The sequence below is a fragment of the Heterodontus francisci genome, unplaced genomic scaffold (genome assembly GCF_036365525.1).
Source record: "Heterodontus francisci isolate sHetFra1 unplaced genomic scaffold, sHetFra1.hap1 HAP1_SCAFFOLD_732, whole genome shotgun sequence".
In the NCBI taxonomy this organism is placed as follows: Eukaryota; Metazoa; Chordata; class Chondrichthyes; order Heterodontiformes; family Heterodontidae; genus Heterodontus; species Heterodontus francisci.
In genome coordinates, this window is record NW_027141250.1 from 80,001 (window position 1) to 103,984 (window position 23,984).

At 56.0% G+C, this 23,984-nt stretch overlaps 1 protein-coding gene across 2 annotated transcripts in view; it reads right to left on the bottom strand.

Moving 5' to 3' along the window:
* Positions 1 to 23,370, bottom strand: part of LOC137362537 (RAF proto-oncogene serine/threonine-protein kinase-like) — a 33,219-nt gene extending 9,849 nt beyond the window's left edge. The window contains exons 1-5 of one of the 2 annotated variants that reach the window (XM_068026925.1): positions 23,330 to 23,370; positions 13,861 to 13,991; positions 13,180 to 13,297; positions 8,166 to 8,250; positions 4,482 to 4,658 (exon numbers count right to left, since the gene is read on the bottom strand). In XM_068026925.1, the coding sequence (XP_067883026.1) occupies positions 4,482 to 4,658; positions 8,166 to 8,250; positions 13,180 to 13,297; positions 13,861 to 13,991; positions 23,330 to 23,363 (545 nt within the window). In that variant the 5' untranslated portion in view covers positions 23,364 to 23,370. Of the gene's footprint in view, positions 1 to 4,481; positions 4,659 to 8,165; positions 8,251 to 13,179; positions 13,298 to 13,785; positions 13,992 to 23,329 lie in introns of both variants that reach the window. The other variant, XM_068026924.1, reaches the window with a different exon arrangement.
* Between the last annotated feature and the right edge of the window lie 614 nt (positions 23,371 to 23,984).

Here is a 23,984-nt window from a genome sequence, read left to right on the forward strand (position 1 = left end):
AATCCCTCTGGCCCCCTTGTCCCTTCCCTATCTCTGTAACCGCCTCCAGCCTCTATACCACTCCCTATCTCTGTAACCTCCTCCAGCCTCTACACCCCTCCCTATCTCAGTAACCTCCTCCAGCCTCTATACCACTCCCTATCTCTGTAACCTCCTCCAGCCCCTACAACCCTCCCTATCTCAGTAACCTCCTCCAGCCTCTACACCCCTCCCTATCTCTGTAACCTCCTCCAGCCCCTACAACCCTCCCTATCTCAGTAACCTCCTCCAGCCTCTACACCCCTCCCTATCTCAGTAACCTCCTTCAGCCTCTACACCCCTCCCTATCTCTGTAACCTCCTCCAGCCCCTACAACCCTCCCTATCTCAGTAACCTCCTCCAGCCTCTACACCCCTCCCTATCTCAGTAACCTCCTTCAGCCTCTACACCCCTCCCTATCTCTGTAACCTCCTCCAGCCCCTACAACCCTCCCTATCTCAGTAACCTCCTCCAGCCTCTACACCCCTCCCTATCTCAGTAACCTCCTTCAGCCTCTACACCCCTCCCTATCTCAGTAACCTCCTCCAGCCCCTACAACCCTCCCTATCTCAGTAACCTCCTCCAGCCTCTACACCCCTCCCTATCTCAGTAACCTCCTTCAGCCTCTACACCCCTCCCTATCTCTGTAACCTCCTCCAGCCCCTACAACCCTCCCTATCTCAGTAACCTCCTCCAGCCTCTACACCCCTCCCTATCTCAGTAACCTCCTTCAGCCTCTACACCCCTCCCTATCTCTGTAACCTCCTCCAGCCCCTACAACCCTCCCTATCTCAGTAACCTCCTCCAGCCTCTACACCCCTCCCTATCTCAGTAACCTCCTTCAGCCTCTACACCCCTCCCTATCTCTGTAACCTCCTCCAGCCCCTACAACCCTCCCTATCTCAGTAACCTCCTCCAGCCCCTACAACCCTCCCTATCTCAGTAACCTCCTCCAGCCTCTACACCCCTCCCTATCTCAGTAACCTCCTTCAGCCTCTACACCCCTCCCTATCTCTGTAACCTCCTCCAGCCCCTACAACCCTCCCTATCTCAGTAACCTCCTCCAGCCTCTACACCCCTCCCTATCTCAGTAACCTCCTTCAGCCTCTACACCCCTCCCTATCTCTGTAACCTCCTCCAGCCCCTACAACCCTCCCTATCTCAGTAACCTCCTCCAGCCTCTACACCCCTCCCTATCTCAGTAACCTCCTCCAGCCTCTACACCCCTCCCTATCTCAGTAACCTCCTTCAGCCTCTACACCCCTCCCTATCTCAGTAACCTCCTCCAGCCTCTACACCCCTCCCTATCTCAGTAACCTCCTTCAGCCTCTACACCCCTCCCTATCTCTGTAACCTCCTCCAGCCCCTACAACCCTCCCTATCTCAGTAACCTCCTTCAGCCTCTACACCCCTCCCTTTCTCTGTAACCTCCTCCAGCCCCAACAACCCTCCCTATCTCTGTAACCTCCTCCAGCCCCTACAACCCTCCCTATCTCTGTATCCTCCTCCAGCCCCTACAACCCTCCCCATCTCTGTATCCTCCTCCAGCCCCTACAACCCTCCCTTTCTCTGTAACCTCCTCCAGCCCCTACAACCCTCCCTATCTCTGTAACCTCCTCCAGCCCCTACAAACCCTCCCTATCTCTGTAACCTGCTCCAGCCCCTACAACCCTCCCTATCTCTGTAACCTCCTCCAGCCCCTACACCCCTCCCTATCTCTGTAACCTCCTCCAGCCCCTACAACCCTCCCTATCTCAGTAACCTCCTCCAGCCTCTACACCCCTCCCTATCTCAGTAACCTCCTTCAGCCTCTACACCCCTCCCTATCTCTGTAACCTCCTCCAGCCCCTACAACCCTCCCTATCTCAGTAACCTCCTCCAGCCTCTACACCCCTCCCTATCTCAGTAACCTCCTTCAGCCTCTACACCCCTCCCTATCTCTGTAACCTCCTCCAGCCCCTACAACCCTCCCTATCTCAGTAACCTCCTCCAGCCTCTACACCCCTCCCTATCTCAGTAACCTCCTTCAGCCTCTACACCCCTCCCTATCTCAGTAACCTCCTCCAGCCTCTACACCCCTCCCTATCTCAGTAACCTCCTTCAGCCTCTACACCCCTCCCTATCTCTGTAACCTCCTCCAGCCCCTACAACCCTCCCTATCTCAGTAACCTCCTCCAGCCTCTACACCCCTCCCTATCTCAGTAACCTCCTCCAGCCTCTACACCCCTCCCTATCTCAGTAACCTCCTTCAGCCTCTACACCCCTCCCTATCTCAGTAACCTCCTCCAGCCTCTACACCCCTCCCTATCTCAGTAACCTCCTTCAGCCTCTACACCCCTCCCTATCTCTGTAACCTCCTCCAGCCCCTACAACCCTCCCTATCTCAGTAACCTCCTTCAGCCTCTACACCCCTCCCTTTCTCTGTAACCTCCTCCAGCCCCAACAACCCTCCCTATCTCTGTAACCTCCTCCAGCCCCTACAACCCTCCCTATCTCTGTATCCTCCTCCAGCCCCTACAACCCTCCCCATCTCTGTATCCTCCTCCAGCCCCTACAACCCTCCCTTTCTCTGTAACCTCCTCCAGCCCCTACAACCCTCCCTATCTCTGTAACCTCCTCCAGCCCCTACAAACCCTCCCTATCTCTGTAACCTGCTCCAGCCCCTACAACCCTCCCTATCTCTGTAACCTCCTCCAGCCCCTACACCCCTCCCTATCTCTGTAACCTCCTCCAGCCCCTACAACCCTCTCTAACTCTGTAACCTCCTCCAGCCCCTACAACTCTCCCTATCTCTGTAACCTCCACCAGCTCCTACAACCCTCCCTATCTCTGTAACCTCCACCAGCCCCGACAACCCTCCCTCTCTCTGTAACCTCCTCCAGCCCCTACAAACCCTCCCTATCTCTGTAACCTGCTCCAGCCCCTACAACCCTCCCTATCACTGTAACCTCCTCCAGTCCCTACAACCCTATCTCTGTAACCTCCTCCAGTCCCTACAACCCTCTCTATCTCTGTAACCTCCTCCAGCCCCTACAACCCTCCCTATCACTGTAACCTCCTCCAGTCCCTACAACCCTATCTCTGTAACCTCCTCCAGTCCCTACAACCCTCTCTATCTCTGTAACCTCCTCCAGCCCCTACAACTCTCCCTATCTCTGTAACCTCCACCAGCTCCTACAACCCTCCCTATCTCTGTAACCTCCACCAGCCCCGACAACCCTCCCTCTCTCTGTAACCTCCTCCAGCCCCTACAACCCTCCAAGATCTCTGCGCTCCTCCAATTCCGGCCTCTTGACCATCCCCCGATTACCATCACTCCACCATTGGCGGCTGTGCCTTCAGCTGCCTGGGGCCCTAAGCTCTGGAATTCCCTCCCTAAACCTCTCCGCCCCTCTCTCTCCTCCTTAAAACCGACCTCTTTGACCGAGCTTTTGGTCGCCCTGCACTGATTGGTTACTCACTCCACGCCCTGTGCTGATTGGTTACTCACTCCACGCCCTGTGCTGACTGGTTACTCACTCCATGCCCTGCGCTGATTGGTTACTCACTCCATGCCCTGCGCTGATTGGTTACTCACTCCATGCCCTGTCATGCCATGCCCTGCGCTGATTGGTTACTCACTCCACGCCCTGTACTGACTGGTTACTCACTCCACGCCCTGCACTGATTGGTTACTCACTCCACGCCCTGCACTGATTGGTTACTCACTCCACGCCCTGCACTGATTGGTTACTCACTCCACGCCCTGTGCTGACTGGTTACTCACTCCACGCCCTGCACTGATTGGTTACTCACTCCACGCCCTGCACTGATTGGTTACTCACTCCACGCCCTGTGCTGACTGGTTACTCACTCCATGCCCTGCGCTGATTGATTACTCACTCTACGCCCTGCGCTGATTGGTTACTCACTCCACGCCCTGCACTGATTGGTTACTCACTCCACGCCCTGCACTGATTGGTTACTCACTCCACGCCCTGCGCTGATTGGTTACTCACTCCATGCCCTGCGCTGATTGGTTACTCACTCCATGCCCTGTCATGCCATGCCCTGCGCTGATTGGTTACTCACTCCACGCCCTGCGCTGATTGGTTACTCACTCCATGCCCTGCGCTGATTGGTTACTCACTCCACGCCCTGTGCTGATTGGTTACTCACTCCACGCCCTGCGCTGATTGGTTACTCACTCCATGCCCTGTCATGCCATGCCCTGCGCTGATTGGTTACACACTCCACGCCCTGCGCTGATTGGTTACTCACTCCACGCCCTGCGCTGATTGGTTACTCACTCCACGCCCTGCGCTGATTGGTTACTCACTCCACGCCCTGCGCTGATTGGTTACTCACTCCACGCCCTGCGCTGATTGGTTACTCACTCCACGCCCTGCGCTGATTGGTTACTCACTCCACGCCCTGCGCTGATTGGTTACTCACTCCACGCCCTGCGCTGATTGGTTACTCACTCCATGCCCTGTGCAGTTTGCCGAGCGATGTCAATGAGCTGGAAGGTGTCGAATTTGGTCTCAAGGACGTGCAGGTGACGGTAAAGGCTGCTGCTCTCACACCACTGAGTGACGATGGCCATTTGCGGCTTTGTCATGAAGCCCATGAACAGCAGGATATTGACGTGTCTCGTTTTCCTGCAAGGAATGGAAAGGAAAACAGCTTGGCTCATCCTGACAGGAGCAAGAAGGCACAAACCACAGCATACAGCCAACCTCTGCTCCAAGCCTTCCCACACCTTACTGCCACATTCTCTCAGCTTTCCAGTCACTGATTCCAGCCCAAGGCATTTCACAAAGATATAACGCCCCAATGATCTCCATAACGCTCTCCCTCTCAACCCACTCTCTCTCTCCCTCTCCCTCCCTGACCCTCTCAGCCCACTCTCTCTCTCCCTCTCAGCCCACTCTCTCTCTCCCTCTCAGCCCACTCTCTCTCTCCCTCTCCCTCCCTGACCCTCTCAGCCCACTCTCTCTCTCCCTCTCAACCCACTCTCTCTCTCCCTCTCCCTCCCTGACCCTCTCAGCCCACTCTCTCTCTCCCTCTCAGCCCACTCTCTCTCTCCCTCTCCCTCCCTGACCCTCTCAGCCCACTCTCTCTCTCCCTCCCTGACCCTCTCAGCCCACTCTCTCTCTCCCTCTCAGCCCACTCTCTCTCTCCCTCTCTGACCCTCTCAGCCCACTCTCTCTCTCTCCCTCTCCCTCCCTGACCCTCCCAGCCCACTCTCTCTCTCCCTCTCCCTCCCTGACCCTCTCAGCCCACTCTCCCTCTCCCTCCCTGACCCTCTCAGCCCACTCTCTCTCTCCCTCTCCCTCCCTGACCCTCTCAGCCCACTCTCCCTCTCCCTCCCTGACCCTCTCAGCCCACTCTCTCTCTCCCTCTCAGCCCACTCTCCCTCTCCCTCTCTGACCCTCTCAGCCCACTCTCTCTCTCCCTCTCCCTCCCTGACCCTCTCAGCCCACTCTCTCTCTCCCTCTCCCTCCCTGACCCTCTCAGCCCACTCTCTCTCTCCCTCTCCCTCCCTGACCCTCTAAGCCCACTCTCTCTCTCCCTCTCAGCCCACTCTGTCTCTCCCGCCCTGACCCTCTCTCCCTCTCAGCCCACTCTCCCTCTCCCTCCCTGACCCTCCTCCCTCTCAGCCCACTCTCTCTCTCCCTCTCCCTCCCTGACCCTCTCAGCCCACTGTCTCTCGCTCTCCATCCCTCACCCTCTCTCCCTCTCAGCCCACTCTCTCTCTCCCTCTCCCTCCCTGACCTTTTCTCCCTCTCTGTCCCTGACCCTCTCTCCCTCTCAGCCGACTCTCTCTCTCCCTCTCCCTCCCTGACCCTCTCAGCCCACTCTGTCTCTCGCTCTCTGTCCCTGACCCTCTCTCCCTCTGAGCCCACTCTCTCTCTCCCCTGTCCCTGACCCTCTCTCCCTCTGAGCCCACTCTCTCTCTCCCCTGTCCCTGACCCTCTCTCCCTCTGAGCCCACTCTCTCTCTCCCCTTCCCTGACCCTCTCTACCTCTCAGCCCACTCTCTCTCTCCCTCCCCGTCCCCGGCCCGCTCTCCCTCCCCGTCCCCGGCCCGCTCTCCCTCCCCGTCCCCGGCCCGCTCTCCCTCCCCGTCCCCGGCCCGCTCTCCCTCCCCGCCCCCGGCCCGCTCTCCCTCCCCGCCCCCGGCCCGCTCTCCCTCCCCGCCCCCGGCCCGCTCTCCCTCCCCGCCCCCGGCCCGCTCTCCCTCCCCGCCCCCGGCCCGCTCTCCCTATCCGCCCCCGACCCGCTCTCCCTATCCGCCCCCGACCCGCTCTCCCTATCCGCCCCCGACCCGCTCTCCCTATCCGCCCCCGACCCGCTCTCCCTATCCGCCCCCGACCCGCTCTCCCTATCCGCCCCCGACCCGCTCTCCCTATCCGCCCCCGACCCGCTCTCCCTATCCGCCCCCGACCCGCTCTCCTTATCCGCCCCCGACCGACTCTCCCTATACGCCCCCGACCGACCCTCCCTCCCCGTCCCCGACTCTCCCTCCCCGTCCCTCCCTCCCCGTCCCCGACTCTCCCTCCCCGTCCCCGATTCCCCCTCCCCGTCCCCGACTCCCCCACTCCCTCCCCGACTCCCCCACTCCCTCCCCGACTCCCCCTCTCCCTCCCCGACTCCCCCTCTCCGTCCCTGACCCTCTCTCCCTCCCCGTTCCCGACCCTCTCTCTCCCCGCCCCTGATCCACTCAGTCCCAGTCTCTCTCTCTGTCTGTCCCTGACCCTCCTCTCCCTGTCTGTCCTGACCCTCTCTCCCTATCTGCCCTGATCCTCTTTCCCTGCCTCTCTCTCTCTCTGTCCCTGACCCTCTCTCCCTCTCTGTCTGTCCCTGACCCTCTCTCCCTATCTCTCTATATGCCCCGATCCTCTTACCCTGTCTCTCTCTCTCTCTCTGTCCCTGACCCTCCTCTCTCTGTCTGTCCCTGACCCTCTCTCTCTATCTCTCTATATGCCCCGATCCTCTTTCCCTGTCTCTCTCTCTCTCTGTCTGTCCCTGACCCTCCTCTCTCTGTCTGTCCCTGACCCTCCTCTCTCCATCTCTCTATCTGCCTCGATCCTCTTTTCCTGTCTCTCTCTCTCTCTGTCTGTCCCTGACCCTCCTCTCCCTGTCTGTCCTGACCCTCTCTCCCCCGATCCTCTTTCCCTGTCTCTCTCTCTCTCTCTGTCTGTCCCTGACGCTCTCTCCCTGTCTCGCCATCCGTCTCTCTCTCTCAGTCTGTCTGTCTCTCTCTCCCCCTCATCCTCTCTCCCTGTCTCTTAGTCCCTGCCTCTCTCTTTGTGTCTGTCCCTGACACTCTCTCCTCGTCTTTCTCTCTCTATCCCTCATTCTCTCCCCGTCTCTTAGTCCCTGTCTCTCTCTCTCCCCCCCGACCCTCTCTCCCTTTCTCTCAGTCCGTGTCTCACTTTCTCTCCCTCTCCACCTGTCCCCCACCCCTCCAGTCCGTCTGTCTCTCTCCCTCTCTGTCCCTGACTCACTCTCCTCTCTCTTTGTTCGTCTTGTCTGTCTCTCCTTCTCTCTTTTTGTCCTCTCTTTCCCCCTAACTCTCTCTCTGTCCATCTCTCTCTCTTCCTTTATTCTTTCTCTCTTTCCCTGTGTGTGTCCCTCGCTCTCTGCTTCTGTCCCTTTCCTCACCTCTCCCTCTCCCTCTCACCACTGCCCGCTCCTCGCTCTCTGACACTCGCTTGTGCGCACACACGCACACAACAATCCTGCAGTCAGACCTGTACACAAAACATGGACAAACACTCTCTCAACAACAGCACCGACACTGTTCACATGCCACGACAATAAGCCACCACATCCCCCACCCCACAATTACGGGCGAGGCGATGAGGAAGGGTGAACTCTGAAGGAAGCTGGTGAACACCGTGTCGCTGCCGACGTGTCCAGCAACCGTTTCGCCGTGTTGCTGTTGGAAGGTTTCGCTCCGGGACTGGGGCAGAATTTTGTTGAGAGCCTCCTTCCAAACGAGTCAAGGAGCTCGTTCTTTGTGGTGGCGAAGACGATGAATGCAGCATGCCGAGCGCGGAGAGACATTACTGAATCTGTCCGCTGGTGGTAGAAACACGTCACGGGGAGGGCAGTGGTTTCGGTTTCACCGACAGCGACACAGCTACACAGAATATTTACCTGAGAACAAGCACTTCATTCTTGAATGCCTGGAGCTGCTCAGGAGTTGGATAGGTCACTTTCAGAATCTTAATAGCAACATCACCTGTAACATAGGGAGAAGTTCACAAATATCAGAGGGACTGTCACGGGGGGACACGGACATGCAGCCAGAAGAGGGAACGGGGGATTATTTACTCCTGGAGGAGATAGGGAGGGAGAGAAGGGAGGAGGGGAGGTAAAGGCGGGCAGGGAGAGAGGGGCGAGAGGAGAACGAGAGGGAAAGAGCGAGGAGAGGGGGAGTGGGAAGGAAAGGGAGAGAAAGTGGGAGCAAGGAAGTGGGGGGTGGGTACAGAATATGAAAGTGATCATAAAGTGAGTCTTATACACTCACTGCAAGAGACAGGCAGACAGTCACAGAACACAGAGACAAACACACAGGAGAGAGAGTGGGGGGAGAGAGAGAGACACACACACACTGGAAATAGAGAGAGTGGGGGGAGAGAGAGAGACACACACACACACACTGGAGATAGAGAGAGTGGGGAGAGAGAGAGAGACACACACACTGGAGATAGAGAGAGTGGGGAGAGAGAGAGACACACACACACACACTGGAGATAGAGAGAGTGGGGAGGGAGAGAGAGACACACACACACTGGAGATAGAGAGAGTGGGGGGAGAGAGAGAGAGACACACACACACACACTGGAGATAGAGAGAGTGGGGAGAGAGAGAGACACACACACACACACTGGAGATAGAGAGAGTGGGGGGAGAGAGAGAGAGACACACACACACACACTGGAGATAGAGAGAGTGGGGAGAGAGAGAGACACACACACACACTGGAGATAGAGAGAGTGGGGAGAGAGAGAGAGACACACACACACTGGAGATAGAGAGAGTGGGGAGAGAGAGAGAGAGACACACACACACACTGGAGATAGAGAGAGTGGGGAGAGAGAGAGAGACACACACACACTGGAGATAGAGAGAGTGGGGAGAGAGAGAGAGAGACACACACACACACTGGAGATAGAGAGAGTGGGGAGAGAGAGAGAGACACACACACACACTGGAGATAGAGAGAGTGGGGAGAGAGAGAGAGACACACACACACACTGGAGATAGAGAGAGTGGGGAGAGAGAGAGAGACACACACACACTGGAGATAGAGAGAGTGGGGAGAGAGAGAGAGAGACACACACACACACTGGAGATAGAGAGAGTGGGGAGAGAGAGAGAGACACACACACACTGGAGATAGAGAGAGTGGGGAGAGAGAGAGAGACACACACACACTGGAGATAGAGAGAGTGGGGGGAGAGAGAGAGACACACACACACACACTGGAGATAGAGAGAGTGGGGAGAGAGAGAGACACACACACACACTGGAGATAGAGTGGGGAGAGAGAGACACACACACACACACACACTGGAGATGGAGAGTGTGGGGCGAGAGAGAGAGAGAGACACACACACACACTGGAGATAGAGAGTGTGGGGCGAGAGAGAGAGACACACACACTGGAGATAGAGAGAGTGGGGAGAGAGAGAGACACACACACACACTGGAGATAGAGAGTGTGGGGGGAGAGAGAGAGACACACACACACACACTGGAGATAGAGAGAGTGGGGAGAGAGAGAGAGACACACACACACACTGGAGATAGAGAGAGTGGGGAGAGAGAGAGAGACACACACACACACTGGAGATAGAGAGAGTGGGGAGAGAGAGAGAGACACACACACACACTGGAGATAGAGAGAGTGGGGAGAGAGAGAGAGACACACACACACTGGAGATAGAGAGAGTGGGGGGAGAGAGAGACACACACACACACACACTGGAGATAGAGAGAGTGGGGAGAGAGAGAGAGACACACACACACACTGGAGATAGAGAGAGTGGGGAGAGAGAGAGAGACACACACACACACTGGAGATAGAGAGAGTGGGGAGAGAGAGACACACACACACACACACACACTGGAGATAGAGAGTGTGGGGCGAGAGAGAGAGAGACACACACACACACTGGAGATAGAGAGAGTGGGGAGAGAGAGAGAGACACACACACACACTGGAGATAGAGAGAGTGGGGAGAGAGAGAGACACACACACACACACTGGAGATAGAGAGAGTGGGGAGAGAGAGAGAGACACACACACACACTGGAGATAGAGAGAGTGGGGAGAGAGAGAGAGACACACACACACTGGAGATAGAGAGAGTGGGGGGAGAGAGAGAGAGACACACACACACACACTGGAGATAGAGAGTGTGGGGCGAGAGAGAGAGACACACACACACACACTGGAGATAGAGAGAGTGGGGAGAGAGAGAGACACACACACACACTGGAGATAGAGAGAGTGGGGGGAGAGAGAGACACACACACACACTGGAGATAGAGAGAGTGGGGAGAGAGAGAGACACACACACACACTGGAGATAGAGAGAGTGGGGAGAGAGAGAGAGACAGACACACAGGAGATAGAGAGAGTGGGGAGAGAGAGAGACACACACACACACACACTGGAGATAGAGAGAGTGGGGAGAGAGAGAGAGACACACACACACACACTGGAGATAGAGAGAGTGGGGAGAGAGAGACACACACACACACACTGGAGATAGAGAGAGTGGGGAGAGAGAGACACACACACACACACTGGAGATAGAGAGAGTGGGGAGAGAGAGAGACAGACACACAGGAGATAGAGAGAGTGGGGAGAGAGAGAGAGACACACACACACACACACACTGGAGATAGAGAGAGTGGGGAGAGAGAGAGAGACACACACACACTGGAGATAGAGAGAGTGGGGGGAGAGAGAGAGACACACACACACACACACACTGGAGATAGAGAGAGTGGGGAGAGAGAGAGAGACACACACACACACTGGAGATAGAGAGAGTGGGGAGAGAGAGACACACACACACACACACACACTGGAGATGGAGAGTGTGGGGCGAGAGAGAGAGAGACACACACACACACTGGAGATAGAGAGAGTGGGGAGAGAGAGAGACACACACACACACTGGAGATAGAGAGTGTGGGGGGAGAGAGAGAGAGACACACACACACACACTGGAGATAGAGAGAGTGGGGAGAGAGAGAGAGAGACACACACACACTGGAGATAGAGAGAGTGGGGAGAGAGAGACACACACACACACACACTGGAGATAGAGAGAGTGGGGAGAGAGAGAGAGACACACACACACTGGAGATAGAGAGAGTGGGGGGAGAGAGAGAGAGACACACACACACACTGGAGATAGAGAGAGTGGGGAGAGAGAGAGAGACACACACACACACTGGAGATAGAGAGAGTGGGGAGAGAGAGAGAGAGACACACACACACTGGAGATAGAGAGAGTGGGGAGAGAGAGACACACACACACACACACACTGGAGATAGAGAGTGTGGGGCGAGAGAGAGAGAGACACACACACACACTGGAGATAGAGAGAGTGGGGAGAGAGAGAGACACACACACACACACTGGAGATAGAGAGAGTGGGGAGAGAGAGAGAGACACACACACACACTGGAGATAGAGAGAGTGGGGAGAGAGAGAGAGACACACACACACACTGGAGATAGAGAGAGTGGGGAGAGAGAGAGAGACACACACACACTGGAGATAGAGAGAGTGGGGGGAGAGAGAGAGAGACACACACACACACTGGAGATAGAGAGAGTGGGGAGAGAGAGAGAGACACACACACACACTGGAGATAGAGAGAGTGGGGAGAGAGAGAGAGACACACACACACACTGGAGATAGAGAGAGTGGGGAGAGAGAGAGAGACACACACACACACTGGAGATAGAGAGAGTGGGGAGAGAGAGAGACACACACACACACACACTGGAGATAGAGAGAGTGGGGGGAGAGAGAGAGACACACACACACACACTGGAGATAGAGAGAGTGGGGAGAGAGAGAGAGACACACACACACACTGGAGATAGAGAGAGTGGGGAGAGAGAGAGACACACACACACACTGGAGATAGAGAGTGTGGGGGGAGAGAGAGAGAGACACACACACACACTGGAGATAGAGAGAGTGGGGAGAGAGAGACACACACACACACACACACTGGAGATAGAGAGAGTGGGGAGAGAGAGAGAGACACACACACACTGGAGATAGAGAGAGTGGGGAGAGAGAGAGACACACACACACACTGGAGATAGAGAGAGTGGGGAGAGAGAGAGACAGACACACAGGAGATAGAGAGAGTGGGGAGAGAGAGAGAGACACACACACACACACTGGAGATAGAGAGAGTGGGGAGAGAGAGACACACACACACACACACACTGGAGATAGAGAGAGTGGGGAGAGAGAGAGACACACACACACAGGAGATAGAGAGAGTGGGGAGAGAGAGAGAGACACACACACACACACTGGAGATAGAGAGAGTGGGGAGAGAGAGAGACACACACACACACTGGAGATAGAGAGAGTGGGGAGAGAGAGAGAGACACACACACACACTGGAGATAGAGAGAGTGGAGAGACAGGCACACACACAGGAGATAGAGAGTGGAGAGACAGAGAGAGAGATAGAGACAGACACACAGGAGAGAGAGAGAGTGGAGAGAGAGGGAGACAGAGTGGTGAGAGAGACATGCAAGAGACAGGGGAGGGGGTGGGGGGGAGAGGGAGAGTGAGAGAGACAGACATACTGGAGACAGAGAGCGTGGAGAGAGAGAGAGAGAAAGGGTTGGGAGAGAGGCAAGGAGGGGAAGAGGGACAGACAGAGACAAACCAGGCAGACAGCGATGGGGAGAAGGAGCAGGCATTAAACTGAGGAAAGAGACAGCTCGAACCTGGGTGAGAAAGAGGTGCTAATATTAAATTCCCCACTGTCGAATCAGTCATTGCAAGAACCAGGAGAGGAGAGAGGTCAGCATTCTGAAAGGCAAGCAACCACGCTGCCCTGTGCTTAGCGTGCTCCTGTCCTCTCCCTGCCGCGTTCTTGCCCCTGTATTTACCATGCCACTTTGCTTTGTATACAGTCCCGAAAGACCCTGCTCCAATCCTTTTCAGTATGTTTATCTCGCTGCCTTGGATCTCCCAGTAGATGCTGGAATCTCTGTACGGCCGCGCCCTCTGGAAAACAAGCAAGACGGAGTTAATCACACACCGCAGAGTGGGCGGCCCCTCACTCACAGGGTGATCTCTCTGAAAGGACCCCCTCTCCCATAGGGAGACCCTTCACTCAAAGGCCGATTACCACTCCCCCAATTCAGTTCCGACAGACTCAAAACAGTGGTGTGAAGTTAACGGAACACCCACAGACAGCGGCTGCGCTAGCTCATGCTGATACGCCCCGGGTCGTGTTCGCCTTCGTTTTGCACCCCGGGCCGCGTTAGCCTGTGTAATGCACTCCAGCCTGTGTTGTAGCCCGTAGACGTCGGCAATCGGAGCAGGATGAGGGCATACAGCCCCTCTAGCCTGCTCCTGCACTCCCCCACTAACCCCCCCTCCCCGTCCCCTACCCCTACCCTTGCCCGGCTGTTACCCTGTCACTGACTTTCTGCCACGTTACTCTTAGCGGGTCTTAAGGAGCTTCATCTCGAATAAGGTCGCGTGCATACCTGGAGTGCTGGGTACAGTTCTGGGTCCTGGTACCCGTGCCCGCCCGTGACCCGAGCACCCGCCGCTCTGCTCACCACTTTCCTCCTGTCGTCCGACGACGACAGTTTCCTCTCCCGGTTTGGCGTCACCGGCGACTTGGGCTGCGGAGTCGCTGGTCCCTGCGGTGAGGCCGAGTAGGGCGGGCTGGGTGACTGCTTGCAGGACCCTGGGGGGGGGGGGGGGAGAGGGAAAATCAGAGGTCACAGCGTCACGCTCCCACGAGAGGTGTCAAACACCCACCCCGCCTCAAGTACCGCCGTACAGCCACCCCGGTGAACTGCACGCCTGCCCCGACCCGCGTGTACTGTCCTTTTCTTCCCCATGTAGTACACACCCACCCATTCCGTAATCTGGGCCCCTGCGTTCTGTACCCCGGGTCCCTGTGTGTGTTATACCCTGAGCCCCTGTGTGTGTTATACCCTGGGCTCCTGTGTGTGTTATACCCTGAGCCCCTGTGTGTGTTATACCCTGGTCCCTGTGTGTGTTATACTCTGGGTCCCTGTGTGTGTTATACTCTGGGTCCCTGTGTGTGTTAAACCCTGGGCCCCTGTGTGTGTTAAACCCTGGTCCCTGTGTGTGTTATACTCTGGGTCCATGTGTGTGTTAAACCCTGGGTCCCTGTGTGTGTTATACTCTGGTCCCTGTGTGTGTTATACTCTGGTCCCTGTGTGTGTTATACCCTGAGCCCCTGTGTGTGTTATACCCTGGTCCCTGTGTGTGTTATACTCTGGGTCCCTGTGTGTGTTAAACCCTGGGCTCCTGTGTGTGTTATACTCTGGGTCCCTGTGTGTGTTATACTCTGGGTCCCCGTGTGTGTTATACTCTGGGTCCCTGTGTGTGTTATACCCTGGGCCCCTGTGTGTGTAATACCCTGGGCCCCTGTGTGTGTAATCCCCTGGGCTCCTGTGTGTGTTATACCCTGGGCTCCTGTGTGTGTTATACCCTGGTCCCTGTGTGTGTTAAACCCTGGGCTCCTGTGTGTGTAATACCCTGGGCCCCTGTGTGTGTAATACCCTGGGCCCCTGTGTGTGTAATACCCTGGGCTCCTGTGTGTGTTATACCCTGGGCTCCTGTGTGTGTTATACCCTGGGCTCCTGTGTGTGTTATACCCTGGGCCCCTGTGTGTGTTATACCCTGGTCCCTGTGTGTGTTATACCCTGAGCCCCTGTGTGTGTTATACCCTGGACCCCTGTGTGTGTTATACCCTGGGCCCCTGTGTGTGTTATACCCTGGTCCCTGTGTGTGTTAAACCCTGGGCTCCTGTGTGTGTTATACTCTGGGTCCCTGTGTGTGTTATACCCTGGGCACCTGTGTGTGTAATACCCAGGGCCCCTGTGTGTGTAATACCCTGGGCCCCTGTGTGTGTAATACCCTGGGCCCCTGTGTGTGTAATACCCTGGGCTCCTGTGTGTGTTATACCCTGGGCTCCTGTGTGTGTTATACCCTGGGCTCCTGTGTGTGTTATACCCTGGGCTCCTGTGTGTGTTATACCCTGGGCCCCTGTGTGTGTTATACCCTGGTCCCTGTGTGTGTTATACCCTGGGCCCCTGTGTGTGTAATACCCTGGGCCCCTGTGTGTGTAATACCCTGGGCCCCTGTGTGTGTTATACCCTGAGCCCCTGTGTGTGTTATACCCTGGGTCCCTGTGTGTGTAATACCCTGGGTCCCTGTGTGTGTAATACCCTGGGTCCCTGTGTGTGTTATACCCTGAGCCCCTGTGTGTGTTATACCCTGGGCCCCTGTGTGTGTAATACCCTGGGTCCCTGTGTGTGTTATACCCTGAGCCCCTGTGTGTGTTATACCCTGGGTCCCTGTGTGTGTAATACCCTGGGTCCCTGTGTGTGTTAAACCCTGGGTCCCTGTGTGTGTTATACCCTGGGCCCCTGTGTGTGTAATACCCTGGGCCCCTGTGTGTGTTATACCCTGAGCCCCTGTGTGTGTTATACCCTGGGTCCCTGTGTGTGTTAAACCCTGGGTCCCTGTGTGTGTTATACCCTGGGTCTCTGTGTGTGTAATACCCTGGGTCCCTGTGTGTGTTAAACCCTGGGTCCCTGTGTGTGTTAAACCCTGGGCTCCTGTGTGTGTTATACTCTGGGTCCCTGTGTGTGTTAAACCCTGGGTCCCTGTGTGTGTTAAACCCTGGGCTCCTGTGTGTGTTATACTCTGGGTCCCTGTGTGTGTTATACCCTGGGCCCCTGTGTGTGTAATACCCTGGGTCCCTGTGTGTGTTAAACCCTGGGCTCCTGTGTGTGTTATACTCTGGGTCCCTGTGTGTGTTATACCCTGGGTCCCTGTGTGTGTTAAACCCTGGGTCCCTGTGTGTGTTAAACCCTGGGCTCCTGTGTGTGTTATACTCTGGGTCCCTGTGTGTGTTATACCCTGGGCCCCTGTGTGTGTAATACCCTGGGTCCCTGTGTGTGTTAAACCCTGGGCTCCTGTGTGTGTTATACTCTGGGTCCCTGTGTGTGTTATACCCTGGGTCCCTGTGTGTGTTAAACCCTGGGCTCCTGTGTGTGTTATACTCTGGGTCCCTGTGTGTGTAATACCCTGGGCCCCTGTGTGCGTTATACCCTGGGCCCCTGTGTGTGTTATACTCTGGGTCCCTGTGTGTGTAATACCCTGGACCCCTGTGTGCGTTATACCCTGGGTCCCTGTGTGTGTTATACCCTGGGTCCCTGTGTGTGTTAAACCCTGGGTCCCTGTGTGTGTTAAACCCTGGGCTCCTGTGTGTGTTATACTCTGGGTCCCTGTGTGTGTTATACCCTGGGCCCCTGTGTGTGTAATACCCTGGGTCCCTGTGTGTGTTAAACCCTGGGCTCCTGTGTGTGTTATACTCTGGGTCCCTGTGTGTGTTATACCCTGGGCCCCTGTGTGTGTTATACCCTGGACCCCTGTGTGTGTAATACCCTGGGTCCCTGTGTGTGTTAAACCCTGGGCTCCTGTGTGTGTTATACTCTGGGTCCCTGTGTGTGTAATACCCTGGGCCCCTGTGTGTGTTATACCCTGGGCCCCTGTGTGCGTTATACCCTGGGCCCCTGTGTGTGTTATACCCTGGGTCCCTGTGTGTGTAATACCCTGGGTCCCTGTGTGTGTAATACCCTGGGTCCCTGTGTGTGTTATACCCTGAGCCCCTGTGTGTGTTATACCCTGGGCCCCTGTGTGTGTTATACTCTGGGTCCCTGTGTGTGTAATACCCTGGACCCCTGTGTGCGTTATACCCTGGGCCCCTGTGTGTGTAATACCCTGGGTCCCTGTGTGTGTTATACCCTGAGCCCCTGTGTGTGTTATACCCTGAGCCCCTGTGTGTGTTATACCCTGGGTCCCTGTGTGCGTTATTCCCTGGGCCCTTGTGTGTGTTATACCCTGGGTCCCTGTGTGCGTTATACCCAGGGCCCCTGTGTGTGTTATACCCTTGGCCCCTGTGTGTGTTATACCCTGGGTCCCTGTGTGTGTTATACCCTGGGTCCCTGTGTGTGTTATACCCTGAGCCCCTGTGTGTGTTATACCCTGAGCCCCTGTGTGTGTTATACCCTGGGTCCCTGTGTGCGTTATTCCCTGGGCCCTTGTGTGTGTTATACCCTGGGTCCCTGTGTGCGTTATACCCAGGGCCCCTGTGTGTGTTATACCCTTGGCCCCTGTGTGTGTTATACCCTGGGTCCCTGTGTGTGTTATACCCTGGGTCCCCGTGTGTGTTATACCCTGGGTCCCCGTGTGTGTTACACCCTGGGTCCCTGTGTGTGTTACACCCTGGGGCCCTGTGTGTGTTATACCCTGGGCTCCTGTGTGTGTTATACTCTGGGTCCCTGTGTGTGTAATACCCTGGGCCCCTGTGTGCGTTATACCCTGGGCCCCTGTGTGTGTTATACTCTGGGTCCCTGTGTGTGTAATACCCTGGACCCCTGTGTGCGTTATACCCTGGGTCCCTGTGTGTGTTATACCCTGGGTCCCTGTGTGTGTTATACCCTGGGTCCCTGTGTGTGTTAAACCCTGGGCTCCTGTGTGTGTTATACTCTGGGTCCCTGTGTGTGTTATACCCTGGGCCCCTGTGTGTGTAATACCCTGGGCCCTTGTGTGTGTTATACCCTGGGCTCCTGGTCCCTGTGTGTGTTATACCCTGGGCCCCTGTGTGCGTTATACCCTGGGTCCCCTGTGTGTGTTATACCCTGGGTCCCCGTGTGTGTTACACCCTGGGTCCCTGTGTGTGTTACACCCTGGGGCCCTGTGTGTGTTATACCCTGGGTCCCTGTGTGTGTTACACCCTGGGGCCCTGTGTGTGTTATACCCTTGGCCCCTGTGTGCGTTATACCCTGGGTCCCCGTGTGTGTTATACCCTGGGTCCCCGTGTGTGTTATACCCTGGGTCCCCGTGTGTGTTACACCCTGGGTCCCTGTGTGTGTTATACCCTGGGTCCCCGTGTGTGTTACACCCTGGGTCCCTGTGTGTGTTATACCCTGGGCCCCTGTGTTCTGTACCCTGGGCCCCTGTGTGTGTTATATCCTGGGTCCCTGTGTGTGTTATATCCTGGGTCCCTGTGTGTGTTATACCCTGGGCCCCCGTGTGTGTTATATCCTGGGTCCCTGTGTGTGTTATACCCTGGGTCCCTGTGTGTGTTATACCCTGGGCCCCCGTGTGTGTTATATCCTGGGTCCCTGTGTGTGTTATATCCTGGGTCCCTGTGTGTGTTATACCCTGGGCCCCCGTGTGTGTTATATCCTGGGTCCCTGTGTGTGTTATACCCTGGGTCCCCGTGTGTGTTATACCCTGGGTCCCCGTGTGTGTTATATCCTGGGTCCCTGTGTGTGTTATACCCTGGGTCCCCGTGTGTGTTACACCCTGGGTCCCTGTGTGTGTTATACCCTGGGTCCCCGTGTGTGTTACACCCTGGGTCCCTGTGTGTGTTATACCCTGGGCCCCTGTGTTCTGTACCCTGGGCCCCTGTGTGTGTTATATCCTGGGTCCCTGTGTGTGTTATACCCTGGGCCCCCGTGTGTGTTATATCCTGGGTCCCTGTGTGTGTTATACCCTGGGCCCCTGTGTGTGTTATACCCTGGGCCCCCGTGTGTGTTATATCCTGGGTCCCTGTGTGTGTTATACCCTGGGTCCCCGTGTGTGTTATACCCTGGGTCCCCGTGTGTGTTATACCCTGGGCCCCTGTGTTCTGTACCCTGGGCCCTTGTGTGTGTTATACCCTGGGCCCCTGCGTTCTGTACCCCGGGTCCCTGTGTGTGTTATACCCTGGGCCCCTGTGTGTGTTACACCCTGGGCCCTTGTGTGTGTTATACCCTGGGCCCCTGCGTTCTGTACCCCGGGTCCCTCTGTGTGTTATACCCTGGGCCCGTGTGTGTGTTACACCCTGGGCCCCTGTGTTCTGTACCCTGGGTCCCTGTGTGTGTTATACCCTGGGCCCCTGTGTGTGTTATACACTGGGCCCCTGTGTGTGTTACACCCTGGGCCCCTGTGTTCTGTACCCTGGGTCCCTGTGTGTGTTATACCCTAGGTCTCTGTGTGTGTTACACCCTGGGTCCCTGTGTGTGTTATACCCTGTGCCCCTGTGTTCTGTACCCTGGGTCCCTGTGTGTGTTACACCCTCGGCCCATGTGTGTTATACCCTGGGTCCCTGTGTGTGTTACACCCTGGGTCCCTGTGTTCTGTACCCTGGGTCCCTGTGTGTGTTATACCCTAGGTCCATGTGTGTGTTACACCTTGGGCCCTTGTGTGCGTTATACCCTGGGTCCCTGTGTGTGTTATACCCTGGGCCTCTGTGTGTGTTATACCCTGGGCTCCTGTGTGTGTTACACCCTGGGCCCTTGTGTGTGTTATACCCTGGGCCCCTGTGTGTGTTACACCCTGGGCCCCTGTGTTCTGTACCCTGGGTCCCTGTGTGTGTTACACCCTGGGCCCCTGTGTGTGTTACACCCTGGGCCCTTGTGTGTGTTATACCCTGGGCCCCTGCGTTCTGTACCCCGGGTCCCTGTGTGTGTTATACCCTGGGCCCCTGTGTTCTGTACCCTGGGTCCCTGTGTGTGTTATACCCTGGGCCCCTGTGTGTGTTATACCCTGGGCCCTTGTGTGTGTTATACCCTGGGCCCCTGTGTTCTGTACCCTGGGTCCCTGTGTGTGTTATACCCTGGGCCCCTGTGTGTGTTACACCCTGGGCCCTTGTGTGTGTTATACCCTGGGCCCCTGCGTTCTGTACCCCGGGTCCCTGTGTGTGTTATACCCTGGGCCCCTGTGTGTGTTATACCCTGGGCCCCTGTGTTCTGTACCCTGGGTCCCTGTGTGTGTTATACCCTGGGCCCCTGTGTGTGTTATACCCTGGGCCCTTGTGTGTGTTATACCCTGGGCCCCTGTGTTCTGTACCCTGGGTCCCTGTGTGTGTTATACCCTGGGCCCCTGTGTGTGTTATACCCTGGGCCCTAGTGTGTGTTATACCCTGGGCCCCTGCGTTCTGTACCCCGGGTCCCTGTGTGTGTTATACCCTGGGCCCCTGTGTGCGTTATACCCTGGGCCCCTGTGTTCTGTACCCTGGGTCCCTGTGTGTGTTATACCCTGGGCCCCTGTGTGTGTTATACCCTGGGCCCCTGTGTGTGTTACACCCTGGGCCCCTGTGTGTGTTACACCCTGGGCCCTTGTGTGTGTTATACCCTGGGCCCCTGCGTTCTGTACCCCAGGTCCCTGTGTGTGTTATACCCTGGGCCCCTGTGTGTGTTACACCCTGGGTCCCTGTGTGCGTTATACCCTGGGCCCCTGTGTTCTGTACCCTGGGTCCCTGTGTGTGTTATACCCTGGGTCCCTGTGTGTGTTATACCCTGGGCCCCTGTGTGTGTTATACCCTGGGCCCCTGTGTGTGTTACACCCTGGGCCCCTGTGTGTGTTACACCCTGGGCCCTTGTGTGTGTTATACCCTGGGCCCCTGCGTTCTGTACCCCAGGTCCCTGTGTGTGTTATACCCTAGGTCCCTGTGTGTGTTACACCCTGGTCCCTGCGTGTGTTATACCCTGTGCCCCTGTGTTCTGTACCCTGGGTCCCTGTGTGTGTTATACCATGGGCCCCTGTGTGTGTTATACCCTGGGCCCCTGTGTGTGTTACACCCTGGGCCCCTGTGTTCTGTACCCTGGGTCCCTGTGTGTGTTATACCCTGGGCCCCAGTGTGTGTTATACCCTGGGCCCCTGTGTGTGTTACACCCTGGGCCCTTGTGTGTGTTATACCCTGGGCCCCTGTGTTCTGTACCCCGGGTCCCTGTGTGTGTTATACCCTGGGCCCCTGTGTGCGTTACACCCTGGGTCCCTGTGTGCGTTATACCCTGGGCCCCTGTGTGTGTTATACCCTGGGCCCCTGTGTGTGTTATACCCTGGGCCCCTGTGTGTGTTACACCCTGGGCCCCTGTGTGTGTTATACCCTGGGCCCCTGTGTGTGTTATACCCTGGGCCCCTGTGTGTGTTATACCCTGGGCCCCTGTGTTCTGTACCCTGGGTCCCTGTGTGTGTTATACCCTGGGCCCCTGTGTGTGTTATACCCTGGGCCCCTGTGTTCTGTACCCTGGGTCCCTGTGTGTGTTATACCCTGGGTCCCTGTGTGTGTTATACCCTGGGCCCCTGTGTGTGTTATACCCTGGGCCCCTGTGTTCTGTACCCTGGGTCCCTGTGTGTGTTACACCCTGGGCCCTTGTGTGTGTTACACCCTGGGCCCTTGTGGGTGTTACACCCTGGGCCCCTGCGTTCTGTACCCCAGGTCCCTGTGTGTGTTATACCCTGGGCCCCTGTGTGTGTTACACCCTGGGTCCCTGTGTGCGTTATACCCTGGGCCCCTGTGTTCTGTACCCTAGGTCCCTGTGTGTGTTACACCCTGGGTCCCTGTGTGTGTTACACCCTCGGCCCCTGTGTGTGTTATACCCTGGGTCCCTGTGTGTGTTATACCCTGGGCCCCTGTGTTCTGTACCCTGGGTCCCTGTGTTCTGTACGCTGGGTCCCTGTGTGTGTTATACCCTGGGTCCGTGTGTGTGTTACACCTTGGGCCCCTGTGTGTGTTATTCCCTGGGGCCCTGTGTCTGTTATACCCTGGGGCCCTGTGTGTGTTACACCCTGGGTCCCTGTGTGTGTTACACCCTGGGTCCCTGTGTGTGTTATTCCCTGGGTCCCTGTGTGTGTTACACCCTGGGTCCCTGTGTGTGTTATACCCTGGGCCCCTGTGTTCTGTACCCTGGGTCCCTGTGTGTGTTATACCCTGGGCCATTGTGTTCTGTACCCTGGGTCCCTGTGTGTGTTACACCCTGGGTCCCTGTGTGTGTTATACCCTGGGCCCCTGTGTTCTGTACCCTGGGTCCCTGTGTGTGTTACACCCTGGGTCCCTGTGTGTGTTATTCCCTGGGTCCCTGTGTGTGTTACACCCTGGGTCCCTGTGTGTGTTACACCCTGGGCCATTGTGTTCTGTACCCTGGGTCCCTGTGTGTGTTATACCCTGGGCCCCTGTGTTCTGTACCCTGGGTCCCTGTGTGTGTTACACCCTGGGTCCCTGTGTGTGTTATTCCCTGGGTCCCTGTGTGTGTTACACCCTGGGTCCCTGTGTGTGTTACACCCTGGGCCCCTGTGTTCTGGACCCCGGGTCCCTGTGTGTGTTATTCCCTGGGTCCCTGTGTGTGTTATACCCTGGGTCCCTGTGTGTGTTATACCCTGGGCCCCTGTGTTCTGTACCCTGGGTCCCTGTGTGTGTTATACCCTGGGCCATTGTGTTCTGTACCCTGGGTCCCTGTGTGTGTTATACCCTGGGCCATTGTGTTCTGTACCCTGGGTCCCTGTGTGTGTTATACCCTGGGCCATTGTGTTCTGTACCCTGGGTCCCTGTGTGTGTTATACCCTGGGCCATTGTGTTCTGTACCCTGGGTCCCTGTGTGTGTTATACCCTGGGTCCCTGTGTGTGTTATACCCTGGGCCCCTGTGTTCTGTACCCTGGGTCCCTGTGTGTGTTATACCCTGGGCCCCTGTGTTCTGTACCCTGGGTCCCTGTGTGTATTATACCCTGGGCCCTTGTGTTCTGTACACTGGACCCGGTGTTCTGGAACATATCGAGTTCTCCATCAGCTTCCTCTTGGGACCCGGTCCGGAGGAAACACGGTAAGTTAAACCTAGAAACATAGGCCTATCCACCATTCAAAAAAGATCATGGTTGATGGTCTAATTCAGTACCCTATTCCCGCTTTCACCCCATATCCATTTGGCATGAAGAAATATATCTATCTCCTTGAATATATTTAATGACTTGGCCTCCACTGCCTCCTGCGGTAGAGAATTCCACAGGTTCACCACCCTCTGAGTGAAGAAATTTCTCCTCATCCCGGTTCTAAATGGCATACCCCATATCCTGAAACTGTGACCCCTGGTTCTGGACTCCTCAGCCATCGGGAACATCCTCCCTGCATCGGGTCTGTCTAGTCCTGTTCGAATTTTACAGGTTTCTATCAGATGCCGTCTCAAGAAAGTGAAACAGGAAACAACGAATAAACTTACCAACGACATGAGATTTCAGTGCATCCTGCAACATAGAAACATGAAACCATCAGCCCAAGAGAAACAGCTCAGCAATGAAGAAGAAACTTGAAACAAATGAGTTCAGCACCATGACATCAAACACAGGAAGACAGTAAACACCAATACTCAGTAACACAGAGTCTCACTGTCCTATAAACCCCAATACTCAGTAACACAGAGTCTCACTGTCCGATAAACACCAATACTCAGTAACACAGAGTCTCACTGTCCTATAAACCCCAATACTCAGTAACACAGAGTCTCACTGTCCTATAAACCCCAATACTCAGTAACACAGAGTCTCACTGTCCTGTAAACACCAATACTCAGCAACACAGAGTCTCACTGTCCTATAAACCCCAATACTCAGTAACACAGAGTCTCACTGTCCTGTAAACACCAATACTCAGTAACACAGAGTCTCACTGTCCTATAAACCCCAATACTCAGTAACACAGAGTCTCACTGTCCGATAAACACCAATACTCAGTAACACAGAGTCTCACTGTCCTATAAACCCCAATACTCAGTAACACAGAGTCTCACTGTCCTATAAACCCCAATACTCAGTAACACAGAGTCTCACTGTCCTGTAAACACCAATACTCAGCAACACAGAGTCTCACTGTCCTAT